At 42.4% G+C, this 18,518-nt stretch overlaps 1 protein-coding gene across 1 annotated transcript in view; it reads left to right on the forward strand.

Annotated features, from left to right (window-relative positions):
• Positions 1–18,518, forward strand: part of LOC126470028 (E3 ubiquitin-protein ligase HUWE1) — a 458,288-nt gene that overhangs the window by 249,214 nt on the left and 190,556 nt on the right. The window contains exon 25 of the mRNA XM_050097515.1: positions 14,948–15,118. Coding sequence (XP_049953472.1) covers positions 14,948–15,118 — 171 coding nt within the window. The remainder of the gene's footprint in view (positions 1–14,947; positions 15,119–18,518) is intronic.

Consider the following 18,518-nt stretch of genomic DNA (forward strand, 5'->3'; position numbering starts at 1 on the left):
TGTGATTGCTCAACGGTTTCTTCATTTGTGGTGGTAAATGGTTGTCCATCTCATTCATCGTGCGTAACACGTGTGCGACCATTTTGGAATTTTTCAATCCATTCGTAGAAACTACGTTGTGGCAAAACACTGTTCTTGTAGTGTACCGAAAGCCTCCGATGAATTTCAGCCCCTGATATGCCTTCCAACCACAAAAAACAGATCACTGAACGTTGCTCTTCTTTGGTGCGAGTAGACAGTGGAGTAGCTGTGATTAACAGCAAGGCAGTGATAACTAAACCAACCTAGCAGCTTGGAAATTGTAAAGATAACAACAAACAAACAAAGTATGAGTGATCAACATAAAATGACAGTACTTCCAAAATAACCAAAAATATAACTACATTGCGGATAATAATTGACTTACCCTCGTACAAAAAAAAAAAAAAAAAACATAATTATATGCAAGTTTGGCCAAAAAGAATCACAAATTTTGCCAAAAATAGATTGTAAACTCTTAGATGCCTATGGATGAAATGTGAGTAGTCACTAATCTGAAGGCAGCAATGAGAGACATGAGATGTACCCTTAGATGTGAACTTGCTGATGTAAGAAATTCATTTTCTGTGTGTGAATACGTGTTTCCTTGATTGTGACTGGAAGATGAAGATCATAAGATTATGATCATAACAAGGTTTTTGGGGATGGTGAAAATTAAACAAAAGTGTGCTACAAATAGATACTGTAAGGGGACAATATACTGAAATACTATTTTGTTATTGATAAAAGGAGAAATAGGAAATATATGGGGTATCCCAAACTATTAGACACAAAATTATAATTATGACAAAGGTTATTAATCTGAGTATTCAGAGATTGAGAACCAATTGCTGGAAGTGAATATTTCAGGCAGCAAGTGTTGTAACCTTTAATCACTAATAAATTGCGTGGATATACAAACGTAGAAACAATACCTGGTTACGTGCTACCAATTCCGTATCGGTCATTTGACTGCCATGCCGTGACATGCGGCCGGCGCCGTTCGTAGCTAGGTGGTGCTCCCGCACTCAGCCGAGTTGCGGAGCGCCTCTATCGCCGTTTGCGCGTACTGACGTGGCGGCACTATTAAATGTCGTGGCACTGTCACAACACTTTTCCCCCTTGAAAAAAAAACACTCACTTCCTGGGAGACACGGACAGCGCGGAGGCATTCATGGCCTCTTGGGAGGCAAGATCCTGCGGAGAAACACGAGAGTACGGTCGAAAATGTCCAGGACGGAAGCCCGTGCGTGGAACGTGCCTCCTGGATGAGATGATGGGTGAAAACTCCAGAGCAGCATCCATAGGTGTCGTGGACCTGGGGGTGTGCTCCAGCTAGATGGGTCCCGGAGAAGGTGGCGTCGTGACTAGGGCCGGTTCCGGCGTACTCGGAAGCGGTAGCGATGTTGGCTGCAGCAACACGCATGGGAGATCGGCAGCAGCGACAGGACTGGCTTCTCGGGCTGGTGGAGGCGAAGGAAGGGGCGGTGGCACTGGCACCGGAATGGCCACCACTCGTGGGCGCATCTGGTCGTAATGACGAACAACCATGCCGTCGTCCGTAAGTATTTCACAAAGCCGGCGGCCGCGAAGAGCCTTGACCACCCCTGGAATCCATTTAGGGTGAGATCCATACCCTCGTGCCCACATGTCGGCACCCACAGAGTATTTTCTCGCACGAGGGGACACAGTACAAGGCCTGACAGGGTGATGCAGGTGCAGTAGAGTGCGCAGTTGGCGGCCATGCAAGAGTTCAGCAGGGCTGCGATCACCCAGAGGCGTGAAGCGATAGGAACTCAAAAAATGCAACAGAGCGTCATCTGTGGAAAAATCGCTACGGAATTTTTACATCTGGCTTTTGAAAGTGCGGACAAGGCTCTTGACCTCCCCATTCGATTGCGGATGGAAGGGCGGTGCTGTAACACGGTGAATCCCGTGTCCAGTACAAAAATCATGGAAGGCCTGCGAAGAGAACTGAGGGCCATTGTCCATGATGATCGTGGATCGAAGACCTTCTAGCACAAAGATTTTTGACAAAGCCAGCATCGTCGCCGCAGTGGTGGGCAATGGACATCGAACAACAAACGGAAACTTCGAGAAGGCGTCAATCAACAGCAGCCAATAAGTGCCGAGGAAGGGGCCGGCAAAATCAGCGTGCACCAGTTCCCATGACTGCGCCGGGTCAGGCCACGGAGAGGGCATTGTACGAGGTGCAGCCAGTTGTTGAGCACACTGACCACACGCAGCGACCATGTGGGCGATGTCCGAATCAATACCGGGCCAATAAACATGCCTGCGGGCCAGGGACTTAGTCCGAGAAATCCCCCAATGGCCTCCATGCAACAGTTTGAGAACATCATTGCAAAGAGAGGCTGACACCACGACCCATGGAGATGTGCCATCCGTGGCCAGAAGAACAACACCATCATGAACAGACAGATGAAGGCGCAAGGCATGGTAGTTACTAAGGGGATCCGATGCCCGGCCCTTGGTCCTGTCCGGCCAACCCCATTGAATAAAACCGATCACCTGATGCAGGACCGGGTCCCGCGCAGTAGCCAACGTGACCTGCGAACCTGTAAGCGGAAAACCCTCGACCGCACGATGTTCTGTCTCATCAATGTGGAAACAGAGGAGTTCATCTCGACCGAAAACCGGGTCGGGGCCCATCGGCAAACGCGACAACGCGTCAGCGTTGGCGTGCTGGGCCGTGGGGCGATAGTGAATCTCATAGTGAAAACGAGACAAGTATAAGGCCCAACGTTGCAGGCGGTGAGCTACCTTATCCGGAAGCGACGCTGATGGGCTGAACAGAGGCCAGCGCCTTGTGGTCGGTGATGAGGTGAAACTTAGAACCATACAAATAAATGCTGAACTTTTTTAGAGCATAAATGATAGCAAGTGCCTCCTTTTCGATATGAGAATAACGCCGTTGCGCATCGTTGAGGGTCTTGGAAGCATAGGCGATGGGTTGTTCCAACCCATCCTCATACCGATGGGCGAGAACAGCCCCTAGGCCATACTGGGACGCGTCAGTCGCCAGAACCAAGTGCTGACCCGGACGGAATGTGGCAAGACAAGACGCCGACTGCAAATGAGCCTTCAGGCGGACAAAAGCCTGCTCACACTTGGACCAACAGAAAGGAACATTTTTGCGTAACAGCTGATGCAGAGGATGAGCTACCGCCGCCGCGGATGGAATGATTTTGTGATAATAAGCAATCTTGCCTAGAAATGCCTGAAGTTCTTTTACTGTAGACGGCCGGGGTAGAGCGGTAATGGCTGCAACATGCTGACGTAGAGGACGTATACCCTCACGGACAAGTGGAAACCAAGATACACGATGAAGGGTTGGAACAACTGTGATTTGTCCAGATTGCACTTCAACCCAGCCGAATGCAGAACCCGAAACAGTGAACGCAAATTGCGAAGGTGCTCCTCAGTGGAGGCCCCCGTGACAACAATGTCATCCAGATAGTTTATGCAGCCGGGAACGGAAGCCGTGAGCTGTTCCAAAAGCCGCTGAAAAATTGCCGGCGCGCTAGTGACGCCAAACGGTAACCGCTGGTACTGATACAACCCACAAGAAGTGTTGATGACAAGAAATTCCTTGGAAGACGCATCCAACGGCAACTGATGGTACGCCTCCGATAAGTCAAGTTTGGAAAAGAACTGGCCCCCAGCAAGCTTGGTAAATTACTCCTCAGGACGGGGAGAGGATAAGTGTCAATGAGGCTCTGAGCGTTGACAGTGGCTTTAAAATCACCACACAATCGCAGACTCCCGTTTGGTTTAGAAACCACCACGATTGGCGATGCCCATTCGCTGGAGGTAACAGGAAGGAGAATCCCTGAAGCTGTTAACCTGTCTATCTCAGCCTTGACAGGTGCACGCAACGCCACCAGAATAGGGCGTGCCTGGAAAAACTTAGGGTGAGCTGTAGGTTTAAGAGTAATGTGGGCTTCAAAATCCTTGACACGACCCAGACCAACAGAGAACACGGATGAGAATTCAGAACACAATCCATCCAGCTGTTGATACAGAATATCCTCATATATGAGGTGCACATCATCAATGGAGAACCCGAACAACTGGAAAGCATCATAACCGAACAGGTTTTCAGTGCCCGCATGATCCACCACATAAAACGTGAGGGGCCTAACAACAGACTTGTAGGCAGTGGAAGCGTCAAACTGGCCAACGATAGGAATTTTCTGTTTATTATAAGTTCTCAGATTTCGCGTAACTGGAGACAAGGGAGCAGAGCCCAACTCCAAATATGTGCGAGAATTGATGAGAGTTACTGCAGAGCCAGTGTCCACTTGCATGCGAATGTCTTTATCCAGGACACAAACAGTAACAAACAACTTATTTGTTTGAGAAAGCACACAGTTAACATCCATGTCCGATGCCTCGTCCTCGTCGACAGGAACTTTAGGGGACTGACACATAGAAGCAATGTGGCCTTTTTTCCTACATGAATTACACGTGGCTCAACATTTTGGACACGCGGCCCTGTCATGTTGTACGAAACATGGACAAGAAGGAAGTGCAGAACGAACCTGCTTCTGTGGTTGCTGTTTTCGCTGCAAGCGTGGCGGCCCAACGCGACGTTGTTGACGCGAGTGAACCGCCGCCACATCGTCGGTCTCCTGGGAAACAGGCAAATTGTCCGTGTCGAAAGTGGTCTGTATAGCGCCTACATCACACCACCCGTCTATTTGCACACCAGCAGCGTGAGACACTTCAAAAGATTGAGTGATGCTTAGAACTTCCGATAACGATGGGTTTGGCAGTTGTAAGGCACGTTGCCAAACTTCTTTATCAGGAGCAAGCCGTAGAATAGCATCCCTAACGATTGAATCAGCATAAGACTCATGATGAGTGTCCGTGACAAACTGACATTTCCTACTCAGACCGTGTAGTTCCGCTGCCCAAGCCCGGTAAGATTGATGGGGCTGTTTACGACACCGATAGAACGCCACACGGGCGGCAATGACATGGGTGTTTTTTCGGTAATAGTTAGACAATAAGTCACACATTTCTGGGAAGGACAGAGAGGCAGGTTCCCGCAGCGGGGCTAACTGAGATAGCAGCTGATAGATCCGTGGGGAAATCCAAGATAGAAATAATGACTTACACATAGGAGCGTCGACAACGCCGAAAGCCAAGAAGTGTTGCCGCAAACGCTTCTCATAATGCTCCCAGTCTTCAGCGGCCTCGTCGTAAGGAGGGAACGGAGGCAGAGAAGAGGAAGACAGATGATGAGTAATCGACGTCGACAACGCCTGAATAGCAGCTGTCAGCTGTGTTTCTTGTTCAATGAGCGCTTGCAAAAGCTGTTCCATGTCTGCCCCGACACGAACACATAAATCCACAACGCAGGAACAAAAATATCCCATCCTCGTCACCAAAAAGTGTTATAACCTTTAATCACTAATAAATTGCGTGGATATACAAACGTAGAAACAATAGCTGGTTACATGCTACCAATTCCGTATCGGTCATTCGACTGCTGTGCCATGACATGCGGCCGGCACCGTTCGTAGCTAGGTGGCACTCCCGCGCTCAGCCGAGTTGCGGAGCACCTCTATCGCCGTTTGCGCGTACTGACGTGGCGGCACTATTAAATGTCATGGCACTGTCACAACAGCAAGAGTTTTTCAACGAGCAGCAAGTGCATAGCATTTGCTAGTGAACTGATCATTTCATAACAAACACTTGCCTATCACTTTGATCTTTGTGGGACTACCTTAAAATACAGTGCACAGTTGTCTGTGATGTGAGGGCAGAGGAGTTTACCACTGTTTACAGGTCATGACTTGTTGAAAATGGAACATTATTCAATTCAGGAACTTAAGAGACATGCATTAGGTATCTTGTGCATGGAAACTGAGAATCCAGGAAGTAGAATGAATGTACAGAGAAAATTATGCTACTGGCATCACATTGTTTTGGTAGATTCTCCGCTGGGAATTGTTCACATGGTACAATATGAGGAAATGGTGGTTGTCAGCTTCCCCATGAAAAATAGTGATCAAATAATGCAGTACGGAGTGTACTGGTGGAACAATAATTGCAGTCCTACCATAAATTGGATGCAAACAGTGGTGCCAAATGATTTTGAACTTGGGAATTGAATTCTGCCAATGACTTGCCGAGCCGTGTACTGCAGTGTTGAGCTTTCTAGTTGGTATTGTTCATGGATGAGGCCTCTCTCAACTATGATGGTGATAGTATCTCAAAGAACTGGTAAGGTAGAATGTGCACTGTGAGATAAAAGTTAAATTTGTGGATGACTAACAGGAATGTTCAGTAGTGGCATTCAAAGTTTCTTTCAGCTGTGTAGAGAACCAAAATTCAGATCCTATGATATAGTAATGGAATGATTTGAATAGAAGTCTGCTATTATACAGCATTATGCATAAGGAGTGAAATTCAGATTTGAAGATTCAGGTGAAATCTGAACAGGATATGAGACGCCATAGAACTGGATGATTCTTATGCTGTGGAACGAAGGTTGCATTAATTTGGGGACCAGCTGAAAGTGTTCAGTATGAGAAACTGTGTTCAGTGTGTTCTAAGAAGGAACACAGTCCAAAAGGACATTAAATTGCATTGCCAATGTCTGCTCAGGGACTGGTCATTTGGAGCAGTGGTGGATTGTGCTTATTCAACAGCGGTTGAACAATAGGTGGTTCAGTTTGGCATACAGTGAGAACTTACTTATGCAGATACATTCAAAAGAATAGGGCAGCCTAATACACAAACATGCCGTGAATCAAGCTAATCTTCAGAGGATTTCGAAGTTTGACCGTGCGTGTGTGTAATGAATAAGGATATCGGAATATAATTTTGAATTTGGTGAAATAACAGAAAAACCATATAGGCTTTAATACTGGGAGTTAATGAAAGTAGTAAAATCATAAATGAATGGGGGAAAAAAATGGTCATCGGCCCAATTAGGCGCATTAATTTGGAAACTAATATTTCAGAAAATTTAATATTGGTTATTGAAGTTACTTTTCATGATTTCCCTTTGAATATCAAAACAAACAAGATACAAACTGACACAGTGCGCTCTGTACTGTGTGTAGCAGCTGTTACCAATACACACACACACACACACACACACACACACACACACACACACACACCAGTTAATTGTGGGGAGCAAATTTGCACCAAGCTGATTATAATGACAGCCACACTCAAGAGCATTACTTTATCAAATACTGAAATGTCACTGCATGAAGTGCAGAACTAATTTGGACACAAGGGCCTTCTATCTTCACTGACATGAAAAATACAAATAAATATAAATAACAGCATAAATACACTGTTTAAGCTCTTCTACATATAGCAGTTTTCCTTACTAACAGTAATAGTTCAATTTTTTCTTAATAGGTGGAGAATATGATGGGGACTCATAAACTAGTATAGTTTCACTAGTCAAAGTTCTTTGATTATTACAATAGTAAAGACTAGCTCTAAAAGCTAATCATTCACTTTGCAATAATATTTACACAATCTTGCACCGTAATCCTACAATACTCCATTTTATAATAAACTAAGGATACTTTAGCAAAGGCCTATCCAACTTCACTTTTGTGGTTTTGGCTTGATCTTTGACTTTTTCTACCTAAACTTTCTACCTCAACAGTTTCGCTTCGAGTAGTTCAATAACAAAGCATCCAAACGTTAATCTTACTTTAACTTTTACTACTCCTTTTACTTTAGACAACAAAATCAGTTTAAAGCACATGAATGCAAGAATTCTTCATTTAAATCAGGATACTCTGTTTTAGTAACTCTTAAGTGAGGACCCTACATAGGTTTGTGATTAGGATTGAAAATATGGTTCCGGAGATTGAAAATATGGTTCTGGACATGAATTTATGTTTTCTGTGATTATTATTGAAACAACACACGCGCACTGTGTGAATCACCACCACATCGTCCTCAGAACGTCTTCCGTGAATGGCATCCTTCAACGTCCCAAACGAGTGGAAGGTCAGGGCTGTCAGGTGGTGGTAGCTGTGGATGGCCTCCCAGACCACTGCAAATCTTGGGGCTCCACCAAACTACCTTCTGATGACCTCATCCTCAGTGTCCAGTGACTAACTGTACTTCTGTCAACAACAGATGCTCCATAGACCTTCCACAAGTGTTTGTGAATATTCCCTGCAGTTTCTTTCTCTCCAATGATAAATTCAATGATGATGTGTTGCTTGTAATGTACATCACATACACAGATGCCATTTTGAAACTGTCCTGTAGCTACACTGTCTGTTGAAAGTGACAGAAACTTGGTGTCCTCACTCAGGAGACCTAAAATAATACATACTAATCTTTCGTAGCATTATTTTTGGCTGGAAAAAAAAATGTGTTGTATTATGTTCTGGGCAACACTCATGGTTTTAATGTGCATTTGTTTTTTTGTTGAATTTTTTTCTGAGGTTTGCTGGAAGTTGTTTCTTTGCTTGCAAGTAAGTTAGAAATTAGGCTAGAGGGTGTTACAATACATCCCGTTGTGCCTTACACTGGTGTTAAATCTGCTTCTCAATTTCCACTTTTACAGGTGATTCAGGATAAACAGCACTTAACATGCATCTATTTACCATTTAAAATTTCATTTTTTGTTAATGGGTCCACTAAGAAAATATCTCCTCTTGACAAATCTTCCTGCACTTTTATCCAAATGATTTTTCCCTATACCAACCAGTATGTTCTCGGTTTCATTTAACTTCCAAGCTGTGTTATGTGATGTAGTGGTTTGTTGGAAAGGGGCCATTCGTTTTCTACTCCCTCACATCAGTGTGTGATTTGCAGTGTGTTGATGTAGATGTAATGGGAACGGTGCCAGAATGGTGGACAATTCTTATGTTCATAAGTTAACTGTGCCTTGAAAATGGTGCAGGAGATTGTTGGCTAAAATGGCATCAGACTCATGGTCATGCTTCTAAGCCACTTTAAATATGGACTGGTACCTGAATCCATCTATTTCCAGGTCCACATATTGCAAAACTTTTGGATAAATTACCTTTTTTTTCCCAGTCCACTTAGCCTACAAAGTGGCAGTGTTAAATCACAATCATGAGTAAATTTAATGAACAAAAAATTTACTTGCGCTCTTGTATCAATGATAAAGGTGGACTGTCTTAACATTGATTTGGCAACTGCGCAAAGATTAAACTTGGAGACCTGACACACAGCTACAGAAATTGAATAAAGTTCTCGTCTTACTCCTTTTTCCCTAAAAAAAAAAAAAAAAAAAAAAAAAAAAAAAAAAAAAGCACTAAATTCAAGTAGTGCCGCATGCTCCACACTTGGGCGTTGTCGCATGACCTTGTACTGGACTCGGCCGCTGCGCGCTCAGCCAGCGGCTTTTTCGTGCGGGTTGTCTATCGCTGCGCCTCTGGCCATTGACACAGTCAATATGGGTTTAGAAAACATCGTTCCTGTGAAACACAACTAACTCTTTATTCACATGAAGTGTTGAGTGCTATTGACAAGGGATTTCAGATTGATCCCGTACTTCTGGATTTCTGGAAGGCTTTTGACACTGTACCACACAAGCGGCTCATATTGAAATTGCGTGCTTATGGAATATCGTCTCAGTTACGTGACTGGATTTGTGATTTCCTGTCAGAGAGGTCACAGTTTGTAGTAATTGACAGAAAGTCATCGAGTAAACCAGAAGTGATTTCTGGCGTTCCCCAAGGTAGTGTTATAGGCCCTTTGCTGTTCCTCATCTATATAAAAGATTTGGGAGACAATATGAGCAGCCATCTTCGGTTGTTTGCAAATGATGCTGTCATTTATCAACTAATAAAGTCATCAGAAGATCAAAACAAACTGCAAAATGATTTAGAAAAAATATCTGAATGGTGCAAAAAGTGGCAGTTGACCCTGAATAACGAAAAGTGTGAAGTCATCCACGTGAGTGCTAAAAGGAACTAGTTAAACTTTGGTTACACGATAAATCAGTCTAATGTAAAAGCCGTAAATTCTGATAAATACCTAGGTACTACAATTATGAACAACTTAAATTGGAAGGAAAATATAGAAAATGTTGTGGGTAAGGCTAACCAAAGACTGAGTTTTATTGGCAGGACACTAAGGAGACTGCCTACACTACGCCTGTCCATCCTCTTTTAGAATACTGGTGCGCGGTGTGGGATCCTTACCAGATAGGACTGACGGAGTACATCGAAAAAGTTCAGAGAAAGGCAGCACGTTTTGTATTATCGCGAAATATGGGAGAGAGTGTCACAGAAATGATACAGGATTTGGGCTGTGCATCATTAAATGAAAGGCGTCTTTCGTTGCGATGGAATCTTCTCACGAAATTCCAAGCACCAACTTTCTCTTTCGAATGCGAAAATATTTTGTTGACGTCGACCTACATAGGGAGGAATGATCACCACGATAATATAAGGGAAATCGGAGCTCATATGGAAAGATACAGGTGTTCATTCTTTCTGCGCGCTATTCGAGATTGGAATAATAGAGAATTGTGAAGGTGGTTCGATAAACCCTCTGCCAGGCACTTAAATGTGATTTGCAGAGTATCCATGTAGATGTAGATGCAGATCTAAATTTAAGTTTGCCACATTGGCGAGTCCTACTTCTCTTACTGGATTAGCTTTGTGGAAGCGGACAAGGGTCAGTTGCAGAACTGCTCCCGTACACATTTTGTGTATTTGCATTCCTCCGTGCACCTCTATTACCTATTTGGTTAGCCGAGCAATGATGTAGAGACAGTCAGTTTCCTCTCACATGTCCATCCTTTCTACAGTAGGTGCATGTCAGTGCCAAACATGCAGGAGCCTTGTAACCTGGGCATTTGTAGCAAGTGCAGCACTCTTACGCAGTGAATGCACATCTAGTGGGATTTACGCTGGTTGAAGATTGGACTGATAGCCGAGACTCCTTGTGTGGAAATGAATCGTATGGCCTCCCTTACTGTGCTTGGCAAAGAACACTTCACCTCAGCATTTAAGAGTTGGTCAGTCCTGCGAAGAAATAAATCAATGCAGTTAGTTTCAGCTTCACTGAGAAGTACCTTACTCTTTTTGTTTCTTCCCCTAGTACATATGTACAATACGACACTGTTGTTATTGTCAGCAAAATGTTCTAAATCCTCTCTGAAATTTTGGTTTAAGGTGGAAAGTTGGCCCTATAGTAACTGACGCTGTGTGTCTCCATATCTATCCACTAGCCCTTTTGGAAGGACATAAAATGCCTTGGTATTTCTGAGTTATTCTACAGAATTTGGGTAAGCTCTTGCCCCTCCTTGCAAATTTATGTTGGCATCTCCTACCAACACTTAATTACTCCATGCTGACAATTTCCAGTTTCCCTAAATATGATGTTGTTGTTGTTGTTGTTGTTGTTGTTGTTGTTGTTGTTGTTGTCTTCCGCCCTGAGACTGGCTTGATGCAGCTCTCCATGCTACCCTACCCTATCCTGTGCAAGCTTCTTCATCTCCCAGTACTTACTGCATCCTACATCCTTCTGAATCTGCTTAGTGTATTCATCTCTTGGTCTCCCGCTATGATTTTTACCCTCCACGCTGCCCTCCAATGCTAAATTTGTGATCCCTTGATGCCTCAGAACGTGTCCTACCAACCTACAAAAGTGGAAACCCACGAACCCATAGCAATGTCATTTACAGACTGGGACAGATCAGGCTGTAGGAACCCCAGAAATGGGGAAGCGAGGCTAGCTGCAGCAGTGTGCTGCTTTGTGGGATTGTATTTACTAATTCTTCATTGAGGCACCTTTGCATATCTTCATCCTCCACCCGGAGTTGCTCAGCCCTTGCTTGCCTGTCAGGATCAATCTCCAGATGCCCTATGACCTGGAGGTGGATATCGCTTTAAACTACATGCATCAAGATAAACAAAAATCTTAGACAGCAGCTCTCGGTGACATCTCTGGTAGCATCGGACTCCAGCAGTGTCGTCTCTGTAAAAGTGAAGCTCATAACTAACTTTTGTTGATCGACAAACAGCTCGGAAGCACAAAGTTGCATTACAAAGTTGTGTTTTGTAGAGGTGATGGGCAACACCAATTGACCTCACGCAGCTGCAGCAGTGGCAGTTCTGGGTAGACTGGGGCAGGCAGCCCAGACTGAATGTGCTAAGCACTTGTCCATTCGATCACAGCTCACAGTGGTTTCATGCATCCGCTCATGGCTTAGTAATTTGTATGTGGCACCTCAAAGCCAAAAACAAGGTGAATTCGGCATCCCACTTCAGACATCAGTTTGCACACCACATTGGAGGTGTAGTCAGGATTGGAAAGTGATGCGTGCTTGTAATTAGTACATGGTGCCCAGGTATAGATAAAGAAACCATATTGGTTTATTTACTTATTGTGATTACATGGCGAGAATTGCCAGGATGATGAGAGAAGGTAACTCCAGTATCACCCAACAAATCTTGTAGGAGAAAGAAAACTGCAAAGATGAAGGAACTAAGTCATTTAGCATCTGCTCTAGGCAGCAGCTCAGAACAGAAGAACCAACACATTTTGTATTTTAAATATTGTCTGGATTTCTTTAGAGATGTGTTGCTGCAGGCCTCTTGTCCATAAAATGATTTAGTTTCAACATGACAGTGCACCACCCCACTTTCATAGGACAGGTATCCTCATTGATCTTTTAGAAGCCAAAGTCATCTCATATGGTTTTCATATTGAATATAATAGAGGGAAACGTTCCACGTGGGAAAAATATATCTAAAAACAAAGATGATGTGACTTGCCAAACGAAAGTGCTGGCAGGTCAATAGACACACAAACAAACACAAACACACACACAAAATTCAAGCTTTCGCAACAAACGGTTGCTTCATCAGGGAAGAGGGAAGGAGAGGGAAAGACGAAAGGATGTGTGTTTTAAGGGAGAAGGTAAGGAGTCATTCCAATCCTGGGAGCGGAAAGACTTACCTTAGGGGGGAAAAAGGACAGGTATACACTCTCGCTCGCTCGCGCGCGCGGCCCCCCCCCCCCCCCCCCCCCCGCCCCCCCCCCCCCACACACACACACCCATCCATCCATCCGCACATACACAAGCAGACATTTTACATATTGTCTCAGTGTCATATAAGCAGCCACATGTCTGCTTGTGTCTGTGTATGTGCGTATGATATATGTGTGTGGGGGGGGGGGGGGGGGGGGGGGCGCGAGTGCGAGTGTATACCTGACTTTCCCCCCTAAGGTAAGTCTTTCCGCTCCCGGGATTGGAATGACTCCTTACCTTCTCCCTTAAAACACACATCCTTTCGTCTTTCCCTCTCCTTCCCTCTTTCCTGGTGAAGCAACCGTTTGTTGCAAAAGCTTGAATTTTGTTTGTATGTTTGTGTTTGTTTGTGTGTCTATCGACCTGCTAGCACTTTAGTTTGGTAAGTCACATCATCTTTGTTTTTAGGTTTTCATATTGAGTTATGGATGTTATTAATGTATGAAATATCTGTAGAGATTGGCTGTTAAGTACCTGTGTTATTGTACAGCAGATAGCAGGAATATAAGTGGGGGTGTGGCAATTTTTATGCACCTTTACAATGCCTGCATTGATGTTCTTTTCCAAGGTTTGATTCCATATGTCAGAGTACTTATTTCAAGAGCCTCTACCACCTGTACCTTAAGGTTTTGCCCAAATATGTTTTGTAGTGCTGTGAATTTGCAAGCAGTTGCAGATAGGCAGTGTGCAACACCAAAATCAATTCATAATAGAGGGTGTTTGAAAAATATTTATGCGCTTTTATATGACTAGAAGATACAAACTTTAGGTACATTTTGATATGTGGAGGGCCACAGGTTCTTATTTTCAAAAGGACCATCCAATTTGAGAGAACTGTATGTTTACATGCATGCACCATAAATCCTTGGTTTGCTTTCTGCAGTTAAATTTAGGTTCAAAGTTTTTGCTTACATTTCAAAAATGTTCAGTGTGCCTTCCACCAAATGCGTGACACAACCAACCAGATTATAGTCAAACTTGCCCCATACTTTGCAGGCATGTCTGGAGCAACTAAATTCACTATTGTAGGTATCGAGTGCCACTTTACCTGAAACTGGTGAAAGGTGAGGCAAATAAACAATCTTTCACAAATCTGGTCTTGTGTGCCAATAGTACAATTTGAAATTTGTATGTAATTTGGGGCAGGTCCAGCATTGAGGCAGTTCATCGTAAAGAAATCCTTTGTCATGTAGGTGCCAGTGTGACGGTGCCCACTTCTAGTGAAAAAAAGGAAACTTTCAGTATGTTCTCACAGTTGTAGAAAAACTCAGATCTGTCTCATCTGCAAAAAGAACAGAAAACTGCACAAAACATGAAGCTTTAGTGTTTTCTCTCTAGCTCAACTATGGTATGTGGCTGCTATGTTACCCATATTATTGTGTGTTATTGGTTATGGTTCCCACTTAAACAGAACATAGCCTTGCCACGTCACTGAACACTAAATGTGAAAGAAAATTTTTCTAAGTCCAGAATGAATTTGTGAAACACTACATGGTGGTGTCGTTTGTAAACATCATGAGGGATTTGTGCTAATTTAATCCAGTATGTTTTGAAACTCAAACATTGCCATGAAACACATCGGACCCACATGAAAGGAGGGTCTAGTCCTTCGCTGGCATGACAAATAGATTTAAGCAAATTTACCATTACGCAGGCAACCATTTTTTTGAAACTTTGGTGCTTTCGTCAAATTCATTGAATTGTAGGATGTGCAGTACTGTATTCTCAATAAAAATTGTGTGTCTCAGTTGTAACTGGTTTGCACCTGCTGAAATGGATCATTTTTGTCATTTTTTCTGTTACTTGCTTCAGTTAATGTACAGGAACTGATAGAAAATTTTTGTTAGATTATGCGTGAGGATATGAGGTTGTTTTTTTAAGAATTTCCACGTTTTGCAGGTAACTACAAACACTTGGAGATGGTTTGATATATCAACAGGAAAATGGAATGCTTACTCTGCAGCAAACAACAAGATAATTAATGATGCTTTCTTCCGAGGTGATCCAAGAGTTAAAGTGTCTTGTGGAGGACGCAGGCGTTACGTGATATCTTTCACAGACATGGTTCAGGTAATTTTTGCTGTCCATTTTTTGTTGTTATAAAGTTGTAAATGGATCTTCTAGTACTCAGGTTTGCAGCAGCAGCTGCTGCTGCTGCTACAAGAGTGCAGTAAAGTATACAACGGATTTTGAATGCCAATGGAAGTGCAGAAAACTTATGCACACTCAACCTACAAATTTATGTTCTGGATCAACTGATTTCTTCAGAAAATAAGTTTGTTTGAGGTCAGCATATTTTATTCTGTCCTTCTGTTTCTGAATGTACTAGTACAAAATGTATCCCTCTAAAACTATGTCTACCTTAGTCAATACAGAGTTCCTTTTCTTATTTAAAAATCTGATGGTTATGAAAGATTGATCACTGTGCTTTAAACCACTAATTTTTGCCTTTGCTGACTCCGTAATATTTTAACTGGTTACTTGTACTACTTGGTTGTAACGGCCCATGAAATGCATCTGTCTGACATCTGAGGCATCACGTTTGATATATCCAAACCATGGTGGAGAATCACAATCTTAAATTAAATATCCAATCAATCAGCTAGCAGACAAAACTTGCGATACTGAAAGATACAAACTTCGTATTAGATGGTCGGGGTCAGTAAATAATAATCTTTCATGATAATCATCAAAATGTGCAGTACTGGTTACCCAACACAGCATATGGCCAAACAGTAAGAGCCTCAAGTCAGCTGAGGAGTTTTTCTATATTGTGTCATGGGAATATTGTCATAAATCATCAACAAGTGTGTTGACAACAACCATATCCATCTCAAAAATGGCTGCTGGAGAATGTATAGTCATACTTACAGATGATTATAAAACTTATTTGATGTAGCAAAGGAGTGCAGTTGTTTTATTACCCATTCTTAGACCTTCTAATAGTGCATAAACAGTCGCAGAATATGGAAGTTCAAACTATCCTTAGATAATTTGAATTTGCTGCAGAAGGAAGTAAGTTCAGCATTAGTGGATATTACTCTCACATGTGAGTTCATTATTCGTGTGAATAACTCTGTCTTGTTAAATCACTCCTGGAATTGGATTGCAGAGTGCAACAAAAATTTGCCAGTGTATAAAGATGTTGGCATGTTTCCTATAAGCTAATTATAGGATGGCATTGTTATAATGAAGAGTGTCAGCAGGTCTCAGAACACACATTTTTCGAAGGAAGATTTGTTAGCAAAAGCTGGACTGTTAGTATGTTTCCACTGAAATATAATAGATGGGTCCAATGTGTAGGCACTGTAGTGTGAATTAGCTTACCTTGTGTTGTGCACGTGGTGATCAAATTGATGGAAATATCAATGTGCATATGGCTGATACGGCATCACATCACTTGGCTGATACTGCATCACTTTCAGCTGCTTACATTGGTAGTATTAATAGCAGGATGGCTGCATATTACAAGTGTTTGTAGGTACTTTCTGGACCATGCAACATTTTGTTCTATGAGTGCTCATGGTTAGGAGAGAGGCTGCAAAAGATCCTCTGCTGCAAGATTCAACACAGACATGATAGTGATGGACAATGAGATATGTTGGTATTGTTAAGGACACATCCAATTGTTAATAGCAATGTGATTTGCTTTATTCTCATTTTGGAGGTTGACAGTTCTGTTAGAGAAATTCGTCTACATCATATGAAGCATCCGAGATATGCATATTATCCTTACTGAAGAGTAATAGTACCATATTGTCTTTATTTTGTTATCTCAATGACTATCTTTTCCTTGTAATATATTTGCTTTGATGTCCATATTACAATGATTAATATCTTGCAGTATTTCTTGTAATGTGCTGTAGCATCAACCTCGGAACTGTTTTGGATTGACATATACAGTTTTCTTTTTGTTTTACAAGATGCCCGTATTCCTTGAGTAATCCATGGCTTCTTTGTAGACTTTGCTCTAACCTTTGTTCATTTTGGGGGAAAACAGTGTTAAAATAAGGTAAGCACTTAATTAGCAAAAGTGTTACATTTTTCTTTCATGCCATGAGTGCTGTAAACATCAGTCCAGTGAATGTCTCTGAGGAATGTCCTTAAATAACCAATTTTTGGCTTATTGATTACCCTCCTGAGTTCAGATTCAACAGATTTTATATACTGTTCAGTATTAACACTTAACAAAAGGCACTGCATGCCATGGTCTGAGAGGCCATTGACTATTGGTTTTGTAATATAATTTTGTTCATTGGACTTTCCTATAAAGATATTATCAATGGCTGTTTGTGAGCAATTGGCTACCCTAGTGGGGAACTTTACAGTGGGAATTAAGTTGAATGATAGTCTCACTAACTCGAATAAGTTCTTACTGGGAGAGTCTTTAAGGAAATGTACATTGAAGTCATCAGCAACCACTATTTCTCTGTTTTTGGTTGTTAAATGGGCCAGTACAGCTTCATGGTGGCATATGAACAAATTAAAGTTACCTGCAGGTGCACGATATACATTTAATATTATGAAGGATTTTTTGTGAAATTCTACTTCCGTTGCACATGCTTCCATATACTGTCCTACACAAAATTTATGAATGTCTGTGTTCTTAAATTTATGACAGCTCCTGATGAATGTAGCAACTCTTCCTTTCTCCATTTCTGCTGTACAAAAATTAGGTGCTAACCTAAATCCTGTAACACTTAAAAGTTCTATACCAGTGGTCACATGACGTTCAGAGAGGCAGATTATGTCAGCTGGGTTGGAGAACTCTAATTCATCTATGCAGATAATTAATTAATTAATTAATTAATTTTATTTCTCATTCCTCAAATATTTTGATGCAATAAAGATAGCTGACATTTCACATTGAGTTTAAATTGGGTAGATTGAAATTTCTGCAGACCGTTGAAAATTCTTAACGAATAGCTGGTTATGCTGATGTAATAAGGTAGAATTGTTTTCTTGGTTTCTTTCTCAAACTGAAGGTTTGTCTCAATCCTGACCTCTTTTAAAACTTCATTTCTTTCTGTCCTCCCTACCCTAAAAAGTGTCTTTTCTGAACCCTATAACCACTGGTATTTTATCACTCATGACAGTGCCTCCCCCCTTTGACTTTCCTGCTATTTTCCCAGCCAGTTTATCCTTCCCTTTCTTGCTGAGGTGAAGGCCATACCTAGCATAATCCAACCTATTGAGAGAATCAACAGGAACCACACCAGTGTGTTACCCTGTACCCGACATAAGCGGCCATTCCAACTCCAAATTAACTCTCTTAACAGAAAAGTTCAAATGAGGTCAGTCATGGCACCCAAGAAAATATACAAGCACAACACTAGTTTGCTTTGATACTGACGCAATCTTTGCCAGGTCACACTCTATACTGTACTCAGGATCTCTGTCAGTACTATTACCTGGCCTACCCACTATATCCATGGTGTCTCCTTTGTGAAATCTTTGCAAGTTGATCCTA

Source organism: Schistocerca serialis, chromosome 3 (assembly GCF_023864345.2).
Source record: "Schistocerca serialis cubense isolate TAMUIC-IGC-003099 chromosome 3, iqSchSeri2.2, whole genome shotgun sequence".
Taxonomy (NCBI): Eukaryota; Metazoa; Arthropoda; class Insecta; order Orthoptera; family Acrididae; genus Schistocerca; species Schistocerca serialis.